This window comes from Balaenoptera ricei, chromosome 14 (genome assembly GCF_028023285.1).
Source record: "Balaenoptera ricei isolate mBalRic1 chromosome 14, mBalRic1.hap2, whole genome shotgun sequence".
Lineage (NCBI taxonomy): Eukaryota > Metazoa > Chordata > Mammalia > Artiodactyla > Balaenopteridae > Balaenoptera > Balaenoptera ricei.
Window position 1 is genome coordinate 1,796,515 of NC_082652.1, and position 19,894 is coordinate 1,816,408.

Below are 19,894 nucleotides of genomic sequence, written 5' to 3' on the forward strand. Positions count from 1 at the left end.
TGTGGGACGGAGTCAGCCTTGGCCAGTTCGTTCTGTGATTCAGTCCATGAGAATCACCTGGAGGTCCTGGCTAAAACTACAGATTCCCAGGCCTCATCCATGGAGATTTTGACTCAGTGGGTTCTGGGCTGGAGCCTGAGAACTTCCATTTTTATCGATCTCTGCAATAGACTCTTCTGCTGATGGTCTGGAAAGAACACTTTGAGATACTCTGCACTAAATCGCCATGTGGCTCTAGGCTGTCTTGTGCCCCCTCTGGGCCTCGGTTTCCCCCTCTGTGAAATGGGCATACTGAATGAATACTCCTCTCCGAGGCTCCTTCAGGCTTTCCAACAGCCCCATAACCCCCAGTCATCTGAGGGAGACAGAAGTTGGATCCATGCCCAGCCTGTAACCATCAGACCATTCTGGAAATTACCATCCTGAAACTCAATTCTGCAAATATTTTAGCATTTTGTTGACAGCTTTTTAAATTTAGTAACCTAACGCAAAGGGCAAAAAAGTCCTATCGAAGTTGAGAAGAAGGGAATGTGGATGGTGAGATTTCCCAGCTGCTGCTACGGAGCTATAGCAGGCTTCTTGGTGTTTATAAGCAGGGGAAGCTCTAATGCAAAAGAGGGAAAAACAAAGGGCGCGCTTCCAGAGGGAGGAAAGGTAAAGCTAATGAGTAAAACAGAGAGAATGTCTTTCCTGCGGGGAGCCAAGGTGATTTAGAGTTGAACTCAAATTAGAGATAATTACTCAAGATGGAATTTAATCCAATATCAGAAATAAGTTTCTGAAGGTCCAAGGAGTACAAAAACGGGACAGGCCCCTTTAGGAATGGAGAAGGACCCATCGAGGGTGATATTCAAATGACAGCCCATCAGACATTTGCTGGGGAAGCATTCAAAGGAATTTAACATCAAAAAGACAATTACACTAGACGTATCTGTTCAAGCGACATGGATCAAACATCTACGATGCTGATATTCATCCCTGAAAATACAGCAATGACCAGGACAGACAGAGTCCCTGCCTTCACAGAGCTAAAGGCCAAAGAAGGAAGACAGATAATGAGCAGGTCATCACCACCGGTGCAAGGGCTAGAGGGAGAACATACAGGGAGATGTGAGAGCACAGACAGAGGAACGCAGCTGGTCTGGGACTCATCCCTGCAAAAGTAACACTCGAGCCGAGCTCTCAGGGTCTACAGGGGAATGAAACAAGAGGCTGGAACATGTCAGGAAGAGTCCCTTCCCACGCTGAGTTTCCCCGCTTGTGTGTTTGCTGGTCGTGGGAGCTGGCAGCGAGACACCTTGGCATTTAAGGAACATAGACTGTGTTTCCTTCGGTTAATGTTCAAATAGCCTTTTTCTCTCAAAAGTTCCTCAAAAGCTTCTCCTGCATTTGCACCCAGCACCCAGAAGAACACTTGCCCAGGAGATACCATTTGCCAAAAGGCAGGCCCCCCGTTCAGCTCAGAGAAGCAAGGGAAGCTGGCTGAGCGGGTGGAGAGAAGCCCTAGGGCGAGCAGGGTGTGGGTTCAAGAGCCTGGAGTGGGCAGCCTGGCGGAGGAAGACGATTCCACGTTCTACCCGAGAACTTGGAGAGGGACAGACAGCCGAATTGCTCAGATGTTTTATCCTTTTTTGAAAAGCTCTAACCTCAATCCTGTCTCCTAAAACATTCTTTAAAAAAAAAAAATCAGCCAAAAATATGAACAGAGGCCAAGAGAATTGGGAAATCACAAATATGAAAACAGTTGACCTGCTGGACTGGGCATGGGGAGCGATTCGCTCTTTATTTAAATGTTGGGGGAATTCTCTGGCGGTCCAGTGGTTAGGACTCGGCACTTTCACTGCTGGGGCCCGGGTTCAATCCCTGGTCAGGGAACTAAGATCCCACAAGCTGTGCAGTGAGGCCAATATATATATATATATGACCCATTATTCTTATAACGAAATATATATATATATATATATATATATATATAATGTTGTTATAAGAATAATGGGTTATACATTTGTGCCCACCATCACCTCCAAAAAACATGTGGAGGACGCCCGATCAATGTATCTGAAAAGGCTGACCCAATGTTGCCTACGTTTTAATCACTCACATTTTCATCTTATCTGAACAGCACCTAGATTATTATTATGAAACACTGTTCTTTAAGTCAACCCATTTTCAAAGCTTACTACTTACTGAAGTCTCATCCTAAAGAATATCTATGAAAGCTATCTTAAGCTTCTGACGAGCTATCTTAAAATAAAAACATAACCATTAATTGTTTAATCGCTCCAAGTGCAGCCTGAAATCATCTCACCTACTTCACATGCTATGTGGACTTTGATTTGGAAAATGCTGGACGGACCTTCCCTGTTCTCCTTAAACCCAGAAATACAAGCTATTTGAGGCTCCAGGGAAACCCACCAGAGAAAAGGATATGGTCAGTAAAATGGGGAAACACATGCAGTGGTCCTTAGGATGGCACCCATGCTCGGTGGCCCTGTCTGAAGACCACACCAAGGGAGGTGGATGGAGGAATATCCAGCCTCCCTCCGCATCCGCATTAAGCCCCCCAGCAGCACGGTCTCTGGGGGCCAAGGCTGACTTGAGGCTTCCTGGCTTCCCTGGATATCTGGCCATTCTCTAGAGAAAGCGGCCACCCGAAAAACACCTTAAAAGGCTTCAGTTAACGTGACACAGGAAAAGTTGTCAACGGGGTGGGAGGTGAAGCCAAAGTTCACAGCTCTCTCTACCACCTGAGCTCTCGTCTGTCTCGTTTTTTTGAGGATGAAATGAGTTAATACATGTAATGGGATTAGAACATTGACTGGCACAAAGTAAATGAAAAACAATTGTGGGTCATTATTATGATCAGTCCAACCATGTCAGCCCCTGTCACAGGGTCACATACAAGCAGGCAGATTGGGTGAGGACCAAGATCCTGGTGACAGGAGGGAAGTTTGGAGCCACCCAAACTTGACCCCAAGGGCCTCTCAATGCTGGACCAACCACGTGCCAGTCTTCAGAACAACCCCATGAGCAAGGTACTTTGATGGACCCATTTTACAGATAAGGAACTTGGACTCAGAGGTTAAATGGTTACCCAAGGTCACCACAGAAAGCGTTAGAACAGGAATTGGAACCCAGGCCACCTGGCCTCAGAGCCCATGCCGTTAACGTGCTCTGTGTCCAATTGGCCCAATGATCAAAGGGTCCAAAGTCTGTGATGAACCAAAGGGCAATGTCCATCACAAAGGGGGCCATTCCATTCAGCCCCACCCAATCAGAATGGGCCGGGGGCTGGGGGGGTGGGTGGATTTCTCAAGAGAAATTGGAAATTCATATTTTTATGTGAAATCTTCCTATTTTTCAACATTGGCAACTAACTAAAAGTTTTTAACTCCGTGCTTTTGCAAAATGAAACGCAACTGCAGGCCAGAGTCAGCTCGGAGGCCTCTAATTTATGACTGCAGAGTTCAGGTAAAACTTCCCAATAGTTCTGATTTGCAATAGCTGGGCTGCCCCACTGGTCCCATCATAGTCACCCTTCAAAGACTGGTCATCTGTGATCATCCCCAGTCACTGGAATTCCTGGGACCTTGCATCCCACACGGGTCAATTCCGGTTGGTAGCTGAGGCTGTAGAGACCCCTGTCCTCCGGGAGAGGCCGTTCCCTGCAGAGCCAGAGAGAAAGCAGGCAGAGACCCCCCCTCACCGCCTTCCTGACCGAGGCAGGGAAGGGGTGAGGCAGACGTGACTGCCTCCTTGCTTCTCTTAGTCCTTGTAGCTGAGGCGGGGCTGTTTTAAATTTAGAGGAATAAACAAGGCTGCTGTGTTTATAGCGCTGTTTGAATTCAGGAACAGCTTGAACTGTGGATTTGTAAACCTGGCGTGGTTTTGGACCTCGAAACCCTTTCTCAAAACTCTGGGTTCTGCGAAGTCCAAAATGTTTCCTTCCACATGTTATCACCTTGTTAAGCTTTTGTTTACTTTTACTGGAATGTAACCCATTATGGCCCAGAGTCAAGAACAATGAATTCATCACAGGGCGGTTTTGATAAGGCCATGGATGTCCAAAAAGCCTTAGGGCTTTCAAATTGGCTTGCATTAAACTTTTTTCTTTCCTAGAAAGAAAATTTTTTATTTCCTTAGGATAATGGAACTTGGAAGCTTGAAGCTGATTTGGATGGCAGAGAACAATTTCCCAGAAAGTTTTGAAATGTGGCTCAGATGTCCATTGTCTGAAGCTCAGATACTGGAGAGCAGTTTACTTTTCATAGAAGAAAAAAAAAAAAAAAAAAAAAGAAGGAATAGGTTCCTAACATCTCTTTTGCATCTATGTGTTTCGTCCATGGCATTATTTCAACCACAGACCTGCAACCTCTTGCTGGGACATCTCTCTCCACTGCCCCCTCCAATCTTGATGGATATAAAAGGAGCAAACCCATGGCACAAGTCTTAAAAGGCACGCCCCGCCCAGATCCATCGCCAACATCCTGGAGCCAGAAATAACGTTCTGTGAGCCACACCATCAATTTACTTCCCACAAGCTCCATGGCCCCATCCAAACTCCGGTGTGACATCACTGTGTCTGCTTTTTATGGAGGGTTCTTTTTTGTTTGTTTCTTGGGTTTTTTGGTTGTTGTTGTTTGTTTGTTTTTGCTTTACAAGATTAAATATTTTGCTCTCACACCTTCACGAGACGGTGTTTTAATTCCATCTCCAGGACCAGTCTCTCATTAGGATTCTAGGTGTCTGCTTCCCTATCCCTCCCCTCCCCTCCCCTCAAAGCCGTATGTGACATTTTGCACGCGTCCTGCAGCCGAACTTCGCCTTCACATCTGCCACGGCCCAGAGCAACAGATGGTACCTGGCAATGAAATGAACTAAAAAAAAAAAAAAGAAGAAGAAAAAGAAAAAGAATGGAGCTCATCACTCACCCTCAGGGCCGCACTGTGCTGGATTACTGATGCAAGAAGTTTTGTACCTTCCGTAATAGAGAAATGTGACTCCTTTTTCCTCCTTGAGGTAAATGCCTTTGTTGACCTTTCCTTCTACAATATCTAAGTGAGAAGAATGGCAACACTGTAGGTTAATAATCGCATGAGATGCAACGTCCAGAGATGTGTCAGGCTTACAAACAACTTATGTCTAAGTATACTGTGTTATTTGTATTTATAATTAAATATTTCTAACATTATATATTATTATATAATATTAACGGTAGTTAACATTTCATAATTAAGAACTAAATCACAAATAATATACATTCGTGTCAATATTAAATAATAAGTATTCTATCCTATTAATATTGTATCACATTAATTAATATCATACCAATGTATAATATGTACTGTAATAGAACACTGTTATAATTGCTATGTTGGCCGACAGTTGAGTTACCGGAAGCCCTGTGATTAGAATCTCCTACTGTCCCTAAACTTTCATTCCATCCACCTCTTCATGAGTTCTCACTGCCATCTTCACACTAGACTTTCCAAGTGAAACACTGAGATTCAAGTTTGAACGTAAAACTACACATGAACGTTCTCTCCTTTTGAGTTCTCATTGAGAGCCCCCAATCCTAGACATGGGAGCCCATGATTTTAAGAGAATTCATTTTCAAACACTAGGAAGGACGTGCAGAGCTACACTTCGAGTCGTCCCAGAAGAGCCCGCCAACGACAAGACCGCAGGGCCAGCAGTCCTGGCAGAGACGCCAGCTCCGTCATCTTTTTGTTTGCCCCATTCCCATAGCAAACCTCTCTGATGGTGTCAGTGCGATGTCAGTGGTTTACAGAATTGAAGCCAAGGGTGATGAGTCACGTGTTGTTGACTGGGGTCAAAGTCGCCCAGATGACCCTCTGCCCTGTGGCACATGCCTCCTGCCCTTGGAGCCGTCGACCCAGATGAAGATGTACAGAATCACTGGAGGCTCTTTGACCGACTGCTACCCCAGCTCAGGTTTTCTGACAACCACTGGCATGTGGATACCAACTGAAAGGGCTTCAAGTTTTTCCTTATCGTGTTTAAACTTATTTTTTTTCATCTATCTCGTTTATTGCTGGAGATGATCTACATATTACAAAGTTACATGGGCAACTCACAGTTCGCGATTGAATGAGGCTGTATAAACCCCTAAACCAGACTGTTTGCTTGGCAAAATTAATTTTGGAAGCGAAACACCCCATAGTTGAAAGAGCAATCAGGTTATATACTGTAAAAAGATCAGGAGTGAGACCTAAATTATCTGAGCTGACTCTCCGTACTGACCAGAGAGCTGCCCAATTACTACTATCCATTCTGCTCTGTGCTGCATAAGCAAAATCTGAAACATACGGGCTCTGGAGGTTATTAAATAAGATAGTCATTTAGCCATGACTCTTGTGGCTGTGTCTTAGAAAACAGCTTCTAATGATTAAAAAAAAAAATTCCAGCTACAGAAGAAATGCCGATTTTAATGTTTGTAAGAGATCAAATTTTTGATGAGGTACTTTTAAATCGACTTTAATTTTCCATTCAGAGGGCATGTTTTTCCTCCCCCAAAGAATATAATCCATTTAAAAATCCAAACAAGTTCTATTTTTAGAAACTACTCATCTTATGTCTGTATTGTTCTGAAAACAAGCAGCTGGTTTGGAAGACCCTGGTCGCTTGAAAGCGTGTAGATGCCCCCTAATGTACTGCAATCTGTGGTAATTCCTTTAGACCTAATTCGAAGTTGTTATCTTCAATACCCTGGATCTTTGGCTCTTTTTCTGGTTATTTGCTTGTTTGCTAGTCAAGATATAGTGAATTCATATAGAACCAACTTGGAATAGCCTTTCAATTCATTGCAGATCCAAACTCGACAAACACAGAAGAAACATGTGCTCACCTACGGTTGCAGAGAAATTTGAGTAGGCAGAGTCATTGGTATATACAAAGGTAGAATTATGGGAAGGAAGCACAGTGAGGTTGTGGGTTCGCAATGCTGGGTGAAACAACAAAAGAAAAAAGCACAATGAATGAGTGACACAAAAAACAAAGGGAACCGACATATCTCTCAACTCAACACGCATCGACAAGTGTGCCTTTCATCCCGCAAACAGCTTGGATTTTCTCTTCCGACCCCACCTCCCTCTAATTTTTTCAGGGGACAGTACGGCAACTCCAGCGACCCCGTTCAGTCCCAAACCTAGGGCGTGATCGCCGCTGTATTTGGTTGCGATTTGCTGGCTCCCGCCCCCATCCAGATACTTAGTTGAGAGATATGAAATTGAACTCAGCCATAAAATAGCCTTAACAAAAGGATTAACGGTTGTGATGTCACAAGAACTGATGAAACAGCAACACGGCATGAAAACAACTGCATGTTATTATGAGAAATGGACGAAACAACAGGGAATTCAGCGACAAATGACAAAGCAGTGCTTCCACGCAATGATTCCCAACACCATTCAACTGTCCCCAGAAGTAAACTGTGAAGCCTGTAATCAAATTGAAATATGCCAGTAAAGCACGATAACATAAAGAATGGACCCAATAGAACAGTGCAGTGAAACCTTCATCATTCAAGTGTTTTGGGACAAACACCAATATAGTTGGAGTTTTATGGGAAAATAATACTTTGGGTGAACAAATTCAACCACAGTGTAATTGTATCTGATAATCTATGGCAGTGAAATGAGCTGAGGGGGTGAGGAGAGAAATATACGGATCATTATCTGAGCTCTGTTTGAAGTAATTCCTAAAATAGCGCCTGGGTCCTAAACAAGGAGCTATTTTGACAATGCAATTTCCACTTGGAATGATCGCCTTTCAAAGGCTTTAAAGTAAAGGCCCTGAGAAAAGAAAATTAGATTATAACGAGGGGAAACCATTTCTTTTAATCTGAGGTAGTCATAAAATAACTATCACAGGGACATTCCATCCCTGTGGTACAGACTATTTGGAGAAAATATGGAGCCCCAGTGGTCCAGTGAAGCTTTTCACTGTGGCCGCCACCGCTGCCTGATACACAGACAAGCAAGAGGCAATGCAGAATAAGGCAGGGCCTCCGGTGGCCCTACACAGGAGGACAGCACCCTTCTGGAGGGCCCTGCTCCTTGACTGAGCTCCTCTAAGGATGCCAGCAGGACAGACTTCAGCTGTAATGCTTCTCAATTTGCAAATTAAAAAAAAAAAGTTTTAGAATCTGAGGTGGCAATTGATGGCAGCACATGAAGTCCCAGGAATAAGGAAAATATCAGTGTGCTGGTGTGGAAAGCATAGTAATCAGCAATGTGGGATTTTTTTTTTTAATCCATTACAAAGAACCAGTAGAGACAATCTGAGCATGTGCCAGGATGGTTGTACATAACTCTCCTGTTATACACATCAGTCGTTGGACATGATCAAGAGGAATAAGGAAATAAAAATTAAAATGTCAAAGCATCCCAAACCACTCAAAACTTAGACTTTAAAAAAGCTTCTTATTGGAATGCAAAAAGTGCTCAGGGCTGTCTGGGGTTTCTCCTTCCCGAAATGTCTGAATTGCTTCAGAGAGAAACTTTATCTTCCATGGAATTGGGGACCATTGGAAGCATCTTAGGTGATGTTGGATCTTTTCACAGGGGGGCTTCCAGTGACGTGTAGGGGAGATGTGGGTAGGTGGGGGGGTACCTTTGCTAAGTGAAATCGTGACCCCGCAAACAGGGGGTCAGTCCTCGTTGGCATGACGTTCGGCCCTAGGTTCCAATGGGCCCCTGCTTTGGCAGGCATGTAGATGACTCCATTTGTGCCTACCTAGAAAACGTGTATCCGGACTTGTACAGAGACTGATCCATCGTGTACCGCTTAAAGCCGAAAACAACTGCATTTGTTTAAAGGTTGTTGGACGAAACGCACATCTTAATATTTTGAAGCATAAATTCTGTCCTTCAACCATAAAATCATATAAAAGTTCTAGTAAAATCCTTTGCAATAACAATGATTAGGGGGAAGCTACACAAATGTTTAGTCATCTCCGTCATCGTGGCTGACTTCAGAGCGGATGCTTTTTGTTCCCTTGTCCCTCCCAACGGCCCCGATTCCCCAGGGAAAGTGCATTCCTGGGGCCCGGGTCACTGTGCCCACCCCGTCTACCTCCAGTTGTCTCCTGAAGTTCGTGGATCCCATCCACACTTTCCAACGGCCAGTAATGGGAAGCAGAAGCCAAGACGTCAAACCCTTGGGGGAGGAAAGAATAAAAATATTACATCACCATTAGGAAAGAAAGAGCTGGACATAAGGAACTGCTTACCACCTCCATCAGGAATTGGGGGAAGAGTAAAAGTATCAGAGTGACTGTGGGATGTATTCAAAAGGCATTGGAATAGATTCAATACACACTCGCAGTGTTCAGAAAACTCAGTAAATTAAATGAATGTTTTTACAGAATAAAACACAATAAATAGGAATAGAGAGATACCTTTTAACCAAAGAAAATAAAAGCCACCAATGGTGCAACGCAAGAAGCACGCCAATACGTGTCAGAAAAAAAGACAAGAATGTCCATTATCCCGTTATTACTTCCTGCGTTTTAGAAGACACAGCTGATACAATCAGACAAGAGAAAAAAATGAGGTTGAAAAAGAGGAGGAAACCAACACTGATATCGTGCAGACGTTGTGTGAGGTTCTTTATAAATACTTCCTCGTTTCATTCTAATGATACTCTATAACTGTACTCTCAGCCTATCTGTTACGACAAGGAATAAAATGCCCCCTCAGGAGTCACCCAGGGACTGGTGTTAGATGCTGTCCTCCATACACGTCTCCTGAATTGGTCCTGACCTTTCTATTATCTCTCTGCTTCCACCATCCTAAAAACGGAATCCTTTCAGAATTACCTTTATGTTCCTTGTACTTTGCGTAGACATCATTTTATGCAGATATATTCTTTTTTATTCTGCTCTTCTCACTTAATACCGTACAAATTATTTGATTTATTTTTTTCTCTCTAACTCTCATAATCGAGTTTGGGTAATAGTCCCTGGAGAGGCTACACCATCACACATTGAATTGTTCTCCTAACTTGGATCTTCTTTTGGATTATTTCTCTGTGAATGGTTCCCAGAAGTGGAAATAATGGCCCAGATGACTAAATAATAATCAACTGCCTTGAATGTCTGCCAGATCACCAAAAAGATAAAATTAATAAAGTAATCTTTGCGTTGTTCATTGTAAAAGATGTTTTTTAAGAGGAGATTATAATATAATCATTATTTTCAAATGATATATGCCTGATAATGAAAATGAAAAACTATTACAAATAAGACAAGAATTTGGTAAGTGAAAAACTGTTACAAACAATAAAAGAATTTAGTAAGGAGGCTGACACAAATTAAATATGCAAATGTCAATAGCTCTCCTGTATTCAAATAATAATACTAAAAAACAGAAGAAAGGTTCTCATTTATAAATGCAGCCAAGACATTTAAGAACAAAAGAATAAGAACTATACAACATTCCCATGAAAAAAACAATAAAATCATGCTAACGGATATAAAAGAACCCTTGAAAAACTGAAGGACTTAACCTATTCTTGATTTTAAAAAAAACTCAAAAATCATAAAAATATCTACTAAAAATGCTCAACTTTGCTAATTATTAGAGAAATGTAAATCAAAACTACAATGAGGTACCACCTCATACCGGTCAGAATGGCCATCATCAAAAAGCCTACAAATAATAAATGCTGGAGAGGGTGTGGAGAAAAGGGAACCCTCCTACACTGTTGGTGGGAATGTAAATTGGTGCAGCCACTACGAAAATCAGTATGGAGCTTCCTTAAAAATCTAAAAATAGATTTACCAAATGATCCAGCGATCCCACTCCTGGTCATATATCTGGAGAAAACTAATTTGAAAAGATACATGCACCCCAGTGTTCATTGCGGCACTATTTACAATGGCCAGGACATGGAAGCAACCTAGGTGTCCATCAACAGATGAACGGATAAAGAAGATGTGATACACACACACACACACACACACACACACACACACACACACAATGGAATACTACTCAGCCATAAAAAAAAGAATGAAATAATGTCATTTGCAGCAACATGGATGGACCTAGAGATTATCATACTAAGTGAACTAAGTCAGAAAGAGAAAGACAAATATCGTATGATATTACTTATATGTGGAATCTAAAAAAATGACACAAATGAACTTATCTATGAAACAGAAACAGAATCACAGACATAAAGAACAGACTTGTAGTTGCCAAGGGGGAGGGGGAGTGGGGGAGGGATGGATTGGGAGTTTGGGATTAGCAGATGCAAACTATTATACATAGAATGGGTAAAAAACAAGGTCCTACTGTACAGCACAGAGAACTCTATTCAATATCCTGTGATAAACCGTAACAGAAAAGAATATGTAAAAGAATATATATGTATAACTGAATCACTTTGCTGTACAGCAGAAACTAACACACACTGTAAATCAACTATACTTCAACAAAATAATTTTTTTCAAAATCAGTTCTTCAGCAATAATTTCTCATCCATACTTAATGTTTTGTTGATCCAGTTTGGTGAGAGAGAGGGGGAGGGAGGGAGAGAGGGGTATCAATATTCAAAAAGAAAAGTTAATAAAACCTTTAATTTTTCCTTTTCAGCTTTTATTCCAGATTTCCCCATTCCATCCCTTCCCTGTCACTTACTCTGTGTGTCAGTAAAGGGAAGCCCTCACCCCTTGAATCTGTGTAGGGCAATACGTGCCCACTGATTTTATTCAACAGAAATCTACACCACACAGAGGAAAATTGGTCCCTGCCAATTTGGGCAGATCTTGGACCCCTCCTGCCTGGCCCATGACACACCAAGCTCATTCCACAGTGGGACTCGCCTGCTGTCCCCCGTGCTCTTCTCTCGCTGTGCATAACTGACTCTGTCATTCAAACCTCTGCCCTCAGGACACCCCCTCCAAGAGGCCTGTCCTGATCACCACCACCATCCACTCTTTCTCCCAATGCTTTGTTTTGTCTTCTCGTGGGGTTTACACTATAATTTGAAAGTTTTTGTTTGTTAGTATATTTGTTTGTTGTCTGTCTCCTATACCAGACTCTTCGCGACTTGAGTGCAGAAAATTTGTTCTATTTGCACCTTAGCCCCGTGTGTAAAACACAGCCTGGTGTGTGTGTGTGTGTGTGTGTGTGTGTATGTGTGCATGTGTGTGTGTGCATGTGCGTGTGTGTGTATGTGTGTGAGTGCATGCGCGTGTGTATGTGTGTGTCAGAAATCTAGGTTTTTGCATTTGAACTCTCCCCCCAATTTTAATGTTAGCAATTAATTCTTAAAAAAATGATATGGGGGCTTCCCTGGTGGCGCAGGGGTTGAGAATCTGCCTGCCAATGCAGGGGACACGGGTTCGAGCCCTGGTCTGGGAAGATCCCACATGCCGCGGAGCGACTAGGCCCGTGAGCCACAGCTACTGAGCCTGCGCTTCTGCAGCCTGTGCTCCGCAACAAGAGAGGCCGCGATGGTGAGAGGCCCGCGCACCGCGATGAAGAGTGGCCCCCACTTGCCACAACTAGAGAAAGCCCTCACACAGAAACGAAGACCCAACACAGCCATAAATAAATAAATAAATAAATAAAATTTTTTAAAAAATGATATAGGTGGAACGAATGAAATTGCAATAATGAATAAATAAAAGAATAAACCTAGAAAGACTATGTAATTCTGATGCTCCCCAATCTCTAAATGCCAAATTTCCATTTGTTCAATAGTGTATAAACATTACTTTTAAAAATTATATCATAAACACTTTTGTGTTTGCACTAGGACGATGAAGAATGAAGTTCCTACCATGACCTAGTGACCCTGAGGGTCCTGTATAAACAATACAACATGATGTTGGTGACGGATATTAACTAGACGTACTGTGCTGACCGTTGCACAACATATACAAATACCAAATCATGATGTTGTACACCTGAAACTCATTAATTTTACATGCCAGTTATATCTCAATTAAAAAATAAAAATAAATAAAGGGAACAAACAATTGATTCACACAGGGGAAAAAACCCACTACATAACTATGGGAATTATAATTACTATAATCACCTGTGTTAGCCTCCTTGCCATCTAAATGGGGCCAATGAGATGAGCTGCCCCCATCTCCTGGAAACAGAACCAGCCACTCTGCGTACCCCAGGGCCAGGAAACTTCTGGATAACGACATGGTTTATTAAGTCCCCTCATTACAAAAGTTATCTGTAAAAGGCATGTTTATAAACTTTTTTTAAGTGATGTGCAATTTCTTGGCCGTTGCCATTTATGGATTTAGATTTATCCACCATAACAGCTTCCTAGCACTGTCTTCGGGGCCAGAGCAAGAAATCGGGCAGCCTGGGGCCAGAGAAAAGGATCCAGGTGTGGGATGGAGTCCCCAGTTTCCCCTCTCTGGGCCTCACCTCCATCAACTCTCGAATGGGGAGGTGGGCTAGAATAGCCCCTGGTGGTCCTTCCAACAGCATGCTATAGTTTGGCACAAAATGACAGTCCACAGTCACAAAACACACAAATGCTCGAAATGATTTGAAGTTGTTTTCCAATTACTGATGAAACTAAATACCTATCTATGCGGTACAGATAAAGACCAGGAAAATATCGAGTTACCTGGGCTAGTATAGAGAGGCAAGGCAGAAAACGAAGCCAAAACCCCCAGCTGGGTGTTAAAATCACGCAGGCTGGCTGTCATCAGGGACTCAGCTCACCAGACAACCAGCAAATCTTCAACTGACAATGCCTCATCCAGCCAACAGATATTTACTGAGCACCTAATATCTATAAAGCACAGGGCTGGGTACCATACCGAGAAACCAGGAAACGCTTACTAGTCCTCCTAGAACCTTAGAAAGGAAGCTTTGGTGTGGTTGCCTTCAGGACACTAGGGGTCCAGCCTCTACTGGGGACCCCGGCTCACCAAACCTCCCGTGCGTACCTCCCCCACTGGGCTGACCACGCTATTCTCATCTTCAACCTCTGTATGAGTCTGACCACCCCCAGCTCCTTCCAAATTTGTGAGTCCTTAGTTACCACTATGTCTTATTAGCGCTGGGACCTTGGGCAGAGCACGTACTCTTGGGAAGAAACACTTCGTCACCTGGAGGCTGACAAAGTTGCTTCAAAGCACTGGGGCGACTGTATAGAATCTACGTAAAAGCACCCAGTACACCATCATATTGGCATTTTTATCTGCCGCTTCGCGCTCCTTAGAATAAAATGCTACAACTTTTATAGGCTTTCCCACACTGATGGGTATTCAGGGAGTTTCCAAATTTCTTCCCGTTGGGAACAGGGTCTCTGCATGTTCACTGTGTGCCTAGGCGGATGCCCTCGGGTGGAAGTCCTGGGAATCAGGTTTCCTCCACTGGGGGTCCCCTCGGGATGCTGCAGGCTTCCGAGGTCAGAAGCAGAAATGCATCAGGCCTCCCAGGTGCTGATGGTGCACAGATGACAGGGGTCAGACTTTTCAGCAGGAAAGGGGGTTGAGTAGGAAGAGAAGACAAAATAAAAGGACTGGGGGAGGAGGAGGGAGAGGAAGAAAATAAGGGAGAAAGGATGACAGGAAAGAAAAGGAGAGAGAGGGAGAGAAGGAGGGAAACAAGGAAGGAAGGAAGGAAGGAAGGAAGGGGGAAGGAGAGGAAGCAATAGGGTTTCGTCCATAGGGTATAAAATAAAAACAATAAAACTCCTAGGTGTTCAATAAATATCAGCCTTCATCTTCACTCTAAAAAGGAAGGAAGGCGGGAGGAAGAAAAGGAAATAAAGATTTAAAAATGTGGGGTGACCAAGGGGGGAGAGGGGGTGGGATGAACTGGGAGATTGGAATTGACATATACACACTATTGATACTATGTATAAAATAGATAAGTAATGAGAACCTACTGTATAGGACAGGGAACGCTACTCCGTGCTCTGTGGTGACCTACATGGGAAGGAAATCCAGAAAGGAGGGGCTATGTGTATACACGTCGCTGATTCACTTCGCTGTACAGCAGAAACTAACACCACATTGTAAAGCAACTCTACTCCAATAAAGAGGAATAAAAACATTTTTAATTAAAATAAAATTTAAAAGCGGGGTGGGGAGAACAAGAAGAAAGAGAGGTTGCTGGAGACGGGAGGATTCGACGAGGAGGAATCTCTCGCAGCTACAGAGCGCTGCCCACAGGGCAGCTTAAGACCCCAAGCTCCCTGCGCTCCAGCTTTCCCCCCAGGCCTCCGTGCACATTGCTCCTTTTTAGTAACATTTCTATGATTGTCAGGTTTATTATTATTTCTCTGAGGTAGTCAGTTGATCAAGAAATGTTTCTTCTGCCCTAAATTAGAATGCAAGAGGAGCAGTTTCTCTACGGAACCAAGACTGAGTTCAAGCCACTCCTTGAAGCTAAGGGTCACGGATGCCAGTGGCCGTGGGTGGAACCGGGGGGCCGCGATATGGCCAGGGGACCACATGGCAAACACCCTACAGCTTCCCTGCCGACCCTGACTGCGGCCGGGGGCCTAGGGCTGCCTTGTCGCCTTCCTGGCCACACACATCTCTCCCGGGAAACCAGCGTGAGCTGCGAGTTAGCGACAGGGCACGAACGGCCCCCGTTTGATGCGATGCTAGATGCTCTATTTATCCCCAAACCCTTCTTGCAGCGTTTTGGCTAAGGAAAGGGAAGCCTGTGGAAATTCACCGCCCTCGCGCCCTTTTCAACCGAAGATTGAACTTCAACATGCGGATGAAAGAGACATGGCAGCCCCTGTACCACCGAGACGGCAGGTGGAGGTGGCAGCGACGGCGGGGTGCTCCAGCACCCACCGCGACGGCCGCGTCACTCCAAAGGGGACAGAGCCCCACCCCTCGTCTACCTTCGCCCAGCACGGCTCTGGTGCCCCCACCAGACCGGAGCCGGCTCCTGGGAACTGGCTTCCCACCTGGATGGGGCCGGGGGTGCTGCACCCGCCATCTCTGGTGGGTCGTGGAGTCGGCAGTGCTGCCCGTGACAGTCATCGGGGCCAGAGGCACGCTCACCCCCAGCCCGGGGTTGTCCTCCGGGCTCCCAAGCAAGGACTTGGGGACGTTAGTGTAGGGTCCCCTCTACCACGCGCATGCCAGCCGAGCAGCAAACGGGAACAAGGGCCGGCAAAGCGAATTCCCGTCGCCGTCACGCAGGCCTCCCCCTCTGGGAAGGGGCAAGGGAAGTTTTCACGTCTCCTCTGTCCTCCCCGAGGAAAGCCTCAGGGTTGTGCTTCCAGACTGAGGGCTCAGGAGGGCACAGGAAAAGCGGACCCAGTCGGATGGGCGAGGGGTTTCCTCGGAGGGAACGGAGGACCCAAGCTCCCGTCGGAGGGACGGGGACACAACGGGGCGGCGCGGGAAGGGGGCGATGCTCTAAGTCAGCTCAAGTGAATCTGTGCTGGAGACACACGATGTAAGTAAGAGACAGAAGGTGCTTCACCGGTGAACACCCCGTTTCCCGACTGCCCCAGAACCAGAAGCATCCGGGCGCGGAGAGACCTGCTTCCCCAAGATGGAGGTGTAGGATGACGAGTGACCCACGGGACCAGGTGCCAGGACAGCTGGCGGGGCCAGAGGAGCCCAAGAAGGGCCTCTCGCCCGCAGCCTTAGAGACAAAACAAGCAAACTGCTTCCAGACCCCGGGCTGGGCAGGGAGAGCAGGTAGTGAGCAGACCAGGAGGGAAGCCGCCTTACTCACCTGGATGGGCTTGTGACCTGGCGTCGGCTCCGTGCACCTGCACACAAAACACCACATTGTAAGACATGCAGGGAACGTCCCGGCGCGTCCCGTCTCGGTGGGCACCACCTGGGGACCCTACCTGAGAATCACAGTAAAACAACAGCAGCCAGGAGTGCCAGCAGCAAAGAGGCAGCAGTTTCCTCATGGTGTTTTCAGAGGTGAAAATGTGATCCGTGCAGAATTCCTGAGGGTCTGTGACAAAGTGGCGCCTTTAACTTTCACTCCCTTGGGAAAGGGACATTTTCACAGGTTCCAGAAAGAAGAAAACCTTCTGTCTCACTAGAGTTTGTGAACTGCAGAGAGTTAAGGCAGAGGGTCATGAGAGTTAATGGGTGTCTCGTCTTCGTCTCCGGACTCAAGGGTGTTCGGTGATCAATAAACACATGGGAACGATCAGACCGGCACGGGGACGCAGGGAGGAGAAAGGCAGCTTCCGATCCCGGCTCCCGAGAAGAAATCCAGGGCTGTGACTGCAGCACCGAGGCTCAGGGGGTGATCGTGGGTCCCTCACGGTTTTCTGTTTCTGTCAAGAGTCTCCAGTGGCATCCACCCAGGTTCAGAGTTGGAAGTTTCTCTTTTTCCTGGAAGTGGGAGGAATTGTGTCTGGAGCTCCCTCGGGCTCCTGGGCTGGTGCGTTGCTGCCCGAGTCCTTCTGGTGTGACTCAGGCTTACACCTCGTCCGTCTGTCTGTCCCCCAGCGCTTGGGGTGGAGAGAGTGAGGGATGTAAGGCTCTCTCCTCAAACTTTGTTCTGTTCTGCTTCTCTATTTATATCCCGCGGCTGCTGTGTCCTTCCTGGGTCCTAACACCAGCCTGTTAAGAACCACTGGGAATTACTTTCAGGGTCTGAGGTTGAGAAGCAGAGCAGACAGACACGGGGCGCGTACATACGTTAGCTACCTTCCACCAGCGCCTCGAAGTCAGCAGAAATATTAATAAATACAAAACGTACAACAGACCGTAAAGTCTGTTTAGAGCGGAGCCTTGTTTGCCCAGACAGAGAAGGAAGGTGACTTAGGGATGGAAGAAGAAAATACACCGCACCCTCGTGCCCTCTACGTGATGCTGGCCACGTTTTCTCTTTAACCCTTTCAGAGACGAATGAAACTATTTACAAGGTGCACTAGGCGATTACACCAATCCCCACGGCCCGCCACAGCATCCAGGATAGTGTTCTCAAGGTCACGGGTCCCCAGCTCCCGGGCCGTGGGCGGGGCCTGGTCCGTGGCCTGTTAGGAGCCAGGCCGCACAGCAGGAGGGGAGTGGCGGGCGAGTGAGGCTTCCTCTGCCGCACCCCATCGCTCCCCATCGCTTGCATTACCACCTGAACATTCCCCCCACCCTCTCCACCTCACCCCTAGCCCCCCACCCCGCCTCCCCTGCTCTGTGGAAAAACTGTCTTCCACGAAACCGGTCCCTGGTGCCAAAAAGGTTGGGGACCGCTGCTCAAGGTGATAGTAAAGCGTCAGGCCCTTAGCCAGCCTCAGCCCACTTTACTAGAGACCAAAACTTTATCTATACTGCATACATGTCCACACACACACACATGCGTGCATGATTATAATCACTGCTATAATGTGCTATGTGATTTAAATAACACTTACCTCACTGTACCATCTCCAGTGCTTACTGGCTGTGTGCTCTTAGGCAAGTTACTGAACCTCTCTGTTTCATATTCCTCGTCTGTAAAATGGAGGTAATAGTTTCCGCTTCATAGAGTTGTAACGCGAAATGAGATGATACGTACAAGGTTCTCAAAACAGCGCTTGGAAAATACGTAGCACTCCATAAATGCTAGCTATTTCTTGCAAAGAAAAAATGTCACTCAATAAATGTTAGCTGTGGTTATTATGATTATAAAGTAGAAAATAACACCCATTAAATGTTAGCTAATATTATTAGCTCCTTTGTCCTGACGTTAAATGGGAACAGAGCCCTGAGTCCAAGTACTTCCTAAAGAGGATAAGAAAATGACCTCCAGTCTCCATGGGGGAGAAAAAAATGTGATGTCAAAACCGTGAAGTGATTACTTTTAACTTGTGACTGCAGCCCACAACCTTCCAGATGATCTGATAGGCTGAACCACGGGGCACAGCTTCAGCAGGGCTCCAGAAATTCATGTGCACGTTTCTCTATCTCTTCCCCACTTGAAAAAAATGGTGAATTCCACTGTGGTAACTGCCACCTTTATCCTGCCGCCTAGGCTGATCGCCTAAGGGGAAAGTAATTTACAACTTTTATCTCTGCATTTCACCAGTTTTCTGTCCCTCCTGTTGCCTGCCTCAGGAGGAAAGAGAAAGATGCATGAGGAGGGACAGCAGAGGCAGATTTTTCTTAGTCCAGGTCTTAATTTACCAAGAATTAGACAGATTGTTAATTAAATGGACCTCTCCCATCACCGAGACCCAGCCACGCCGGTTTGTTCCTTTTTTAACCATAAAAATCACCATCAACCTAGAGATTGTCATACTGAGTGAAGTAAGTCAGACAGAGAGAGACAAACATGATCTCGCTTATATGCGGAATCTAAAAAAAGGGTATAAATGAACTGATTTACAAAACAGAAACAGACTCAAAGACTTAGTGAACTTACGTTACCAGTGGGGAAAGGTGGGGGGGAGGGAGGGATAGATGGGGAGATTGGGATTGACACACACACACACTACTATGTATAACATAGAGAACTAATAGGGATCTACTGTAGAGCACAGGGAACCCTACTCAATACTCTGAAACAGCCTATATGGGAAAAGAATCTAAAAAAGAGTGGATATATATATATATGTATAAGTGATTCACTTTGCTGTACAGCAGAAACTAATACAACATTGTAAATCAACTATAATTTAAGAAATTTTTTTTCAAAAGATGAAGGGGGGACTTCCCTGGTGGTACAGTGGATAAGACTCCATGCTCCCAATGTAGGAGGCCTGGGTCCGATCCCTGGTCAGGGAACTAAATCCCACATGCATGCCGCAACTAAGATTTCGCATGCCACAACTAAGGAGCCCGCCTGCTGCAACTAAGACCCAGGGCAACCAAATAAATAAATTTAAAAAAAAAAAAAAAGACGAAGGGACTTCCCTGGTGGTCCAGTGTTTAAGACTCCGTGCTCCCAAGGCAGGGGGCCTG

The 19,894-nt window shown here is 45.4% G+C and overlaps 1 protein-coding gene across 1 annotated transcript in view; it reads right to left on the reverse strand.

Annotated features, from left to right (window-relative positions):
• Positions 1 to 17,543, reverse strand: part of ADGRD1 (adhesion G protein-coupled receptor D1) — a 150,277-nt gene extending 132,734 nt beyond the window's left edge. Inside the window, exons 1-4 of the mRNA XM_059894801.1 lie at positions 16,843 to 17,543; positions 16,722 to 16,758; positions 9,097 to 9,180; positions 4,932 to 5,054 (exon numbers count right to left, since the gene is read on the reverse strand). Coding sequence (XP_059750784.1) covers positions 4,932 to 5,054; positions 9,097 to 9,180; positions 16,722 to 16,758; positions 16,843 to 16,908 — 310 coding nt within the window. The 5' untranslated portion in view covers positions 16,909 to 17,543. The remainder of the gene's footprint in view (positions 1 to 4,931; positions 5,055 to 9,096; positions 9,181 to 16,721; positions 16,759 to 16,842) is intronic.
• Between the last annotated feature and the right edge of the window lie 2,351 nt (positions 17,544 to 19,894).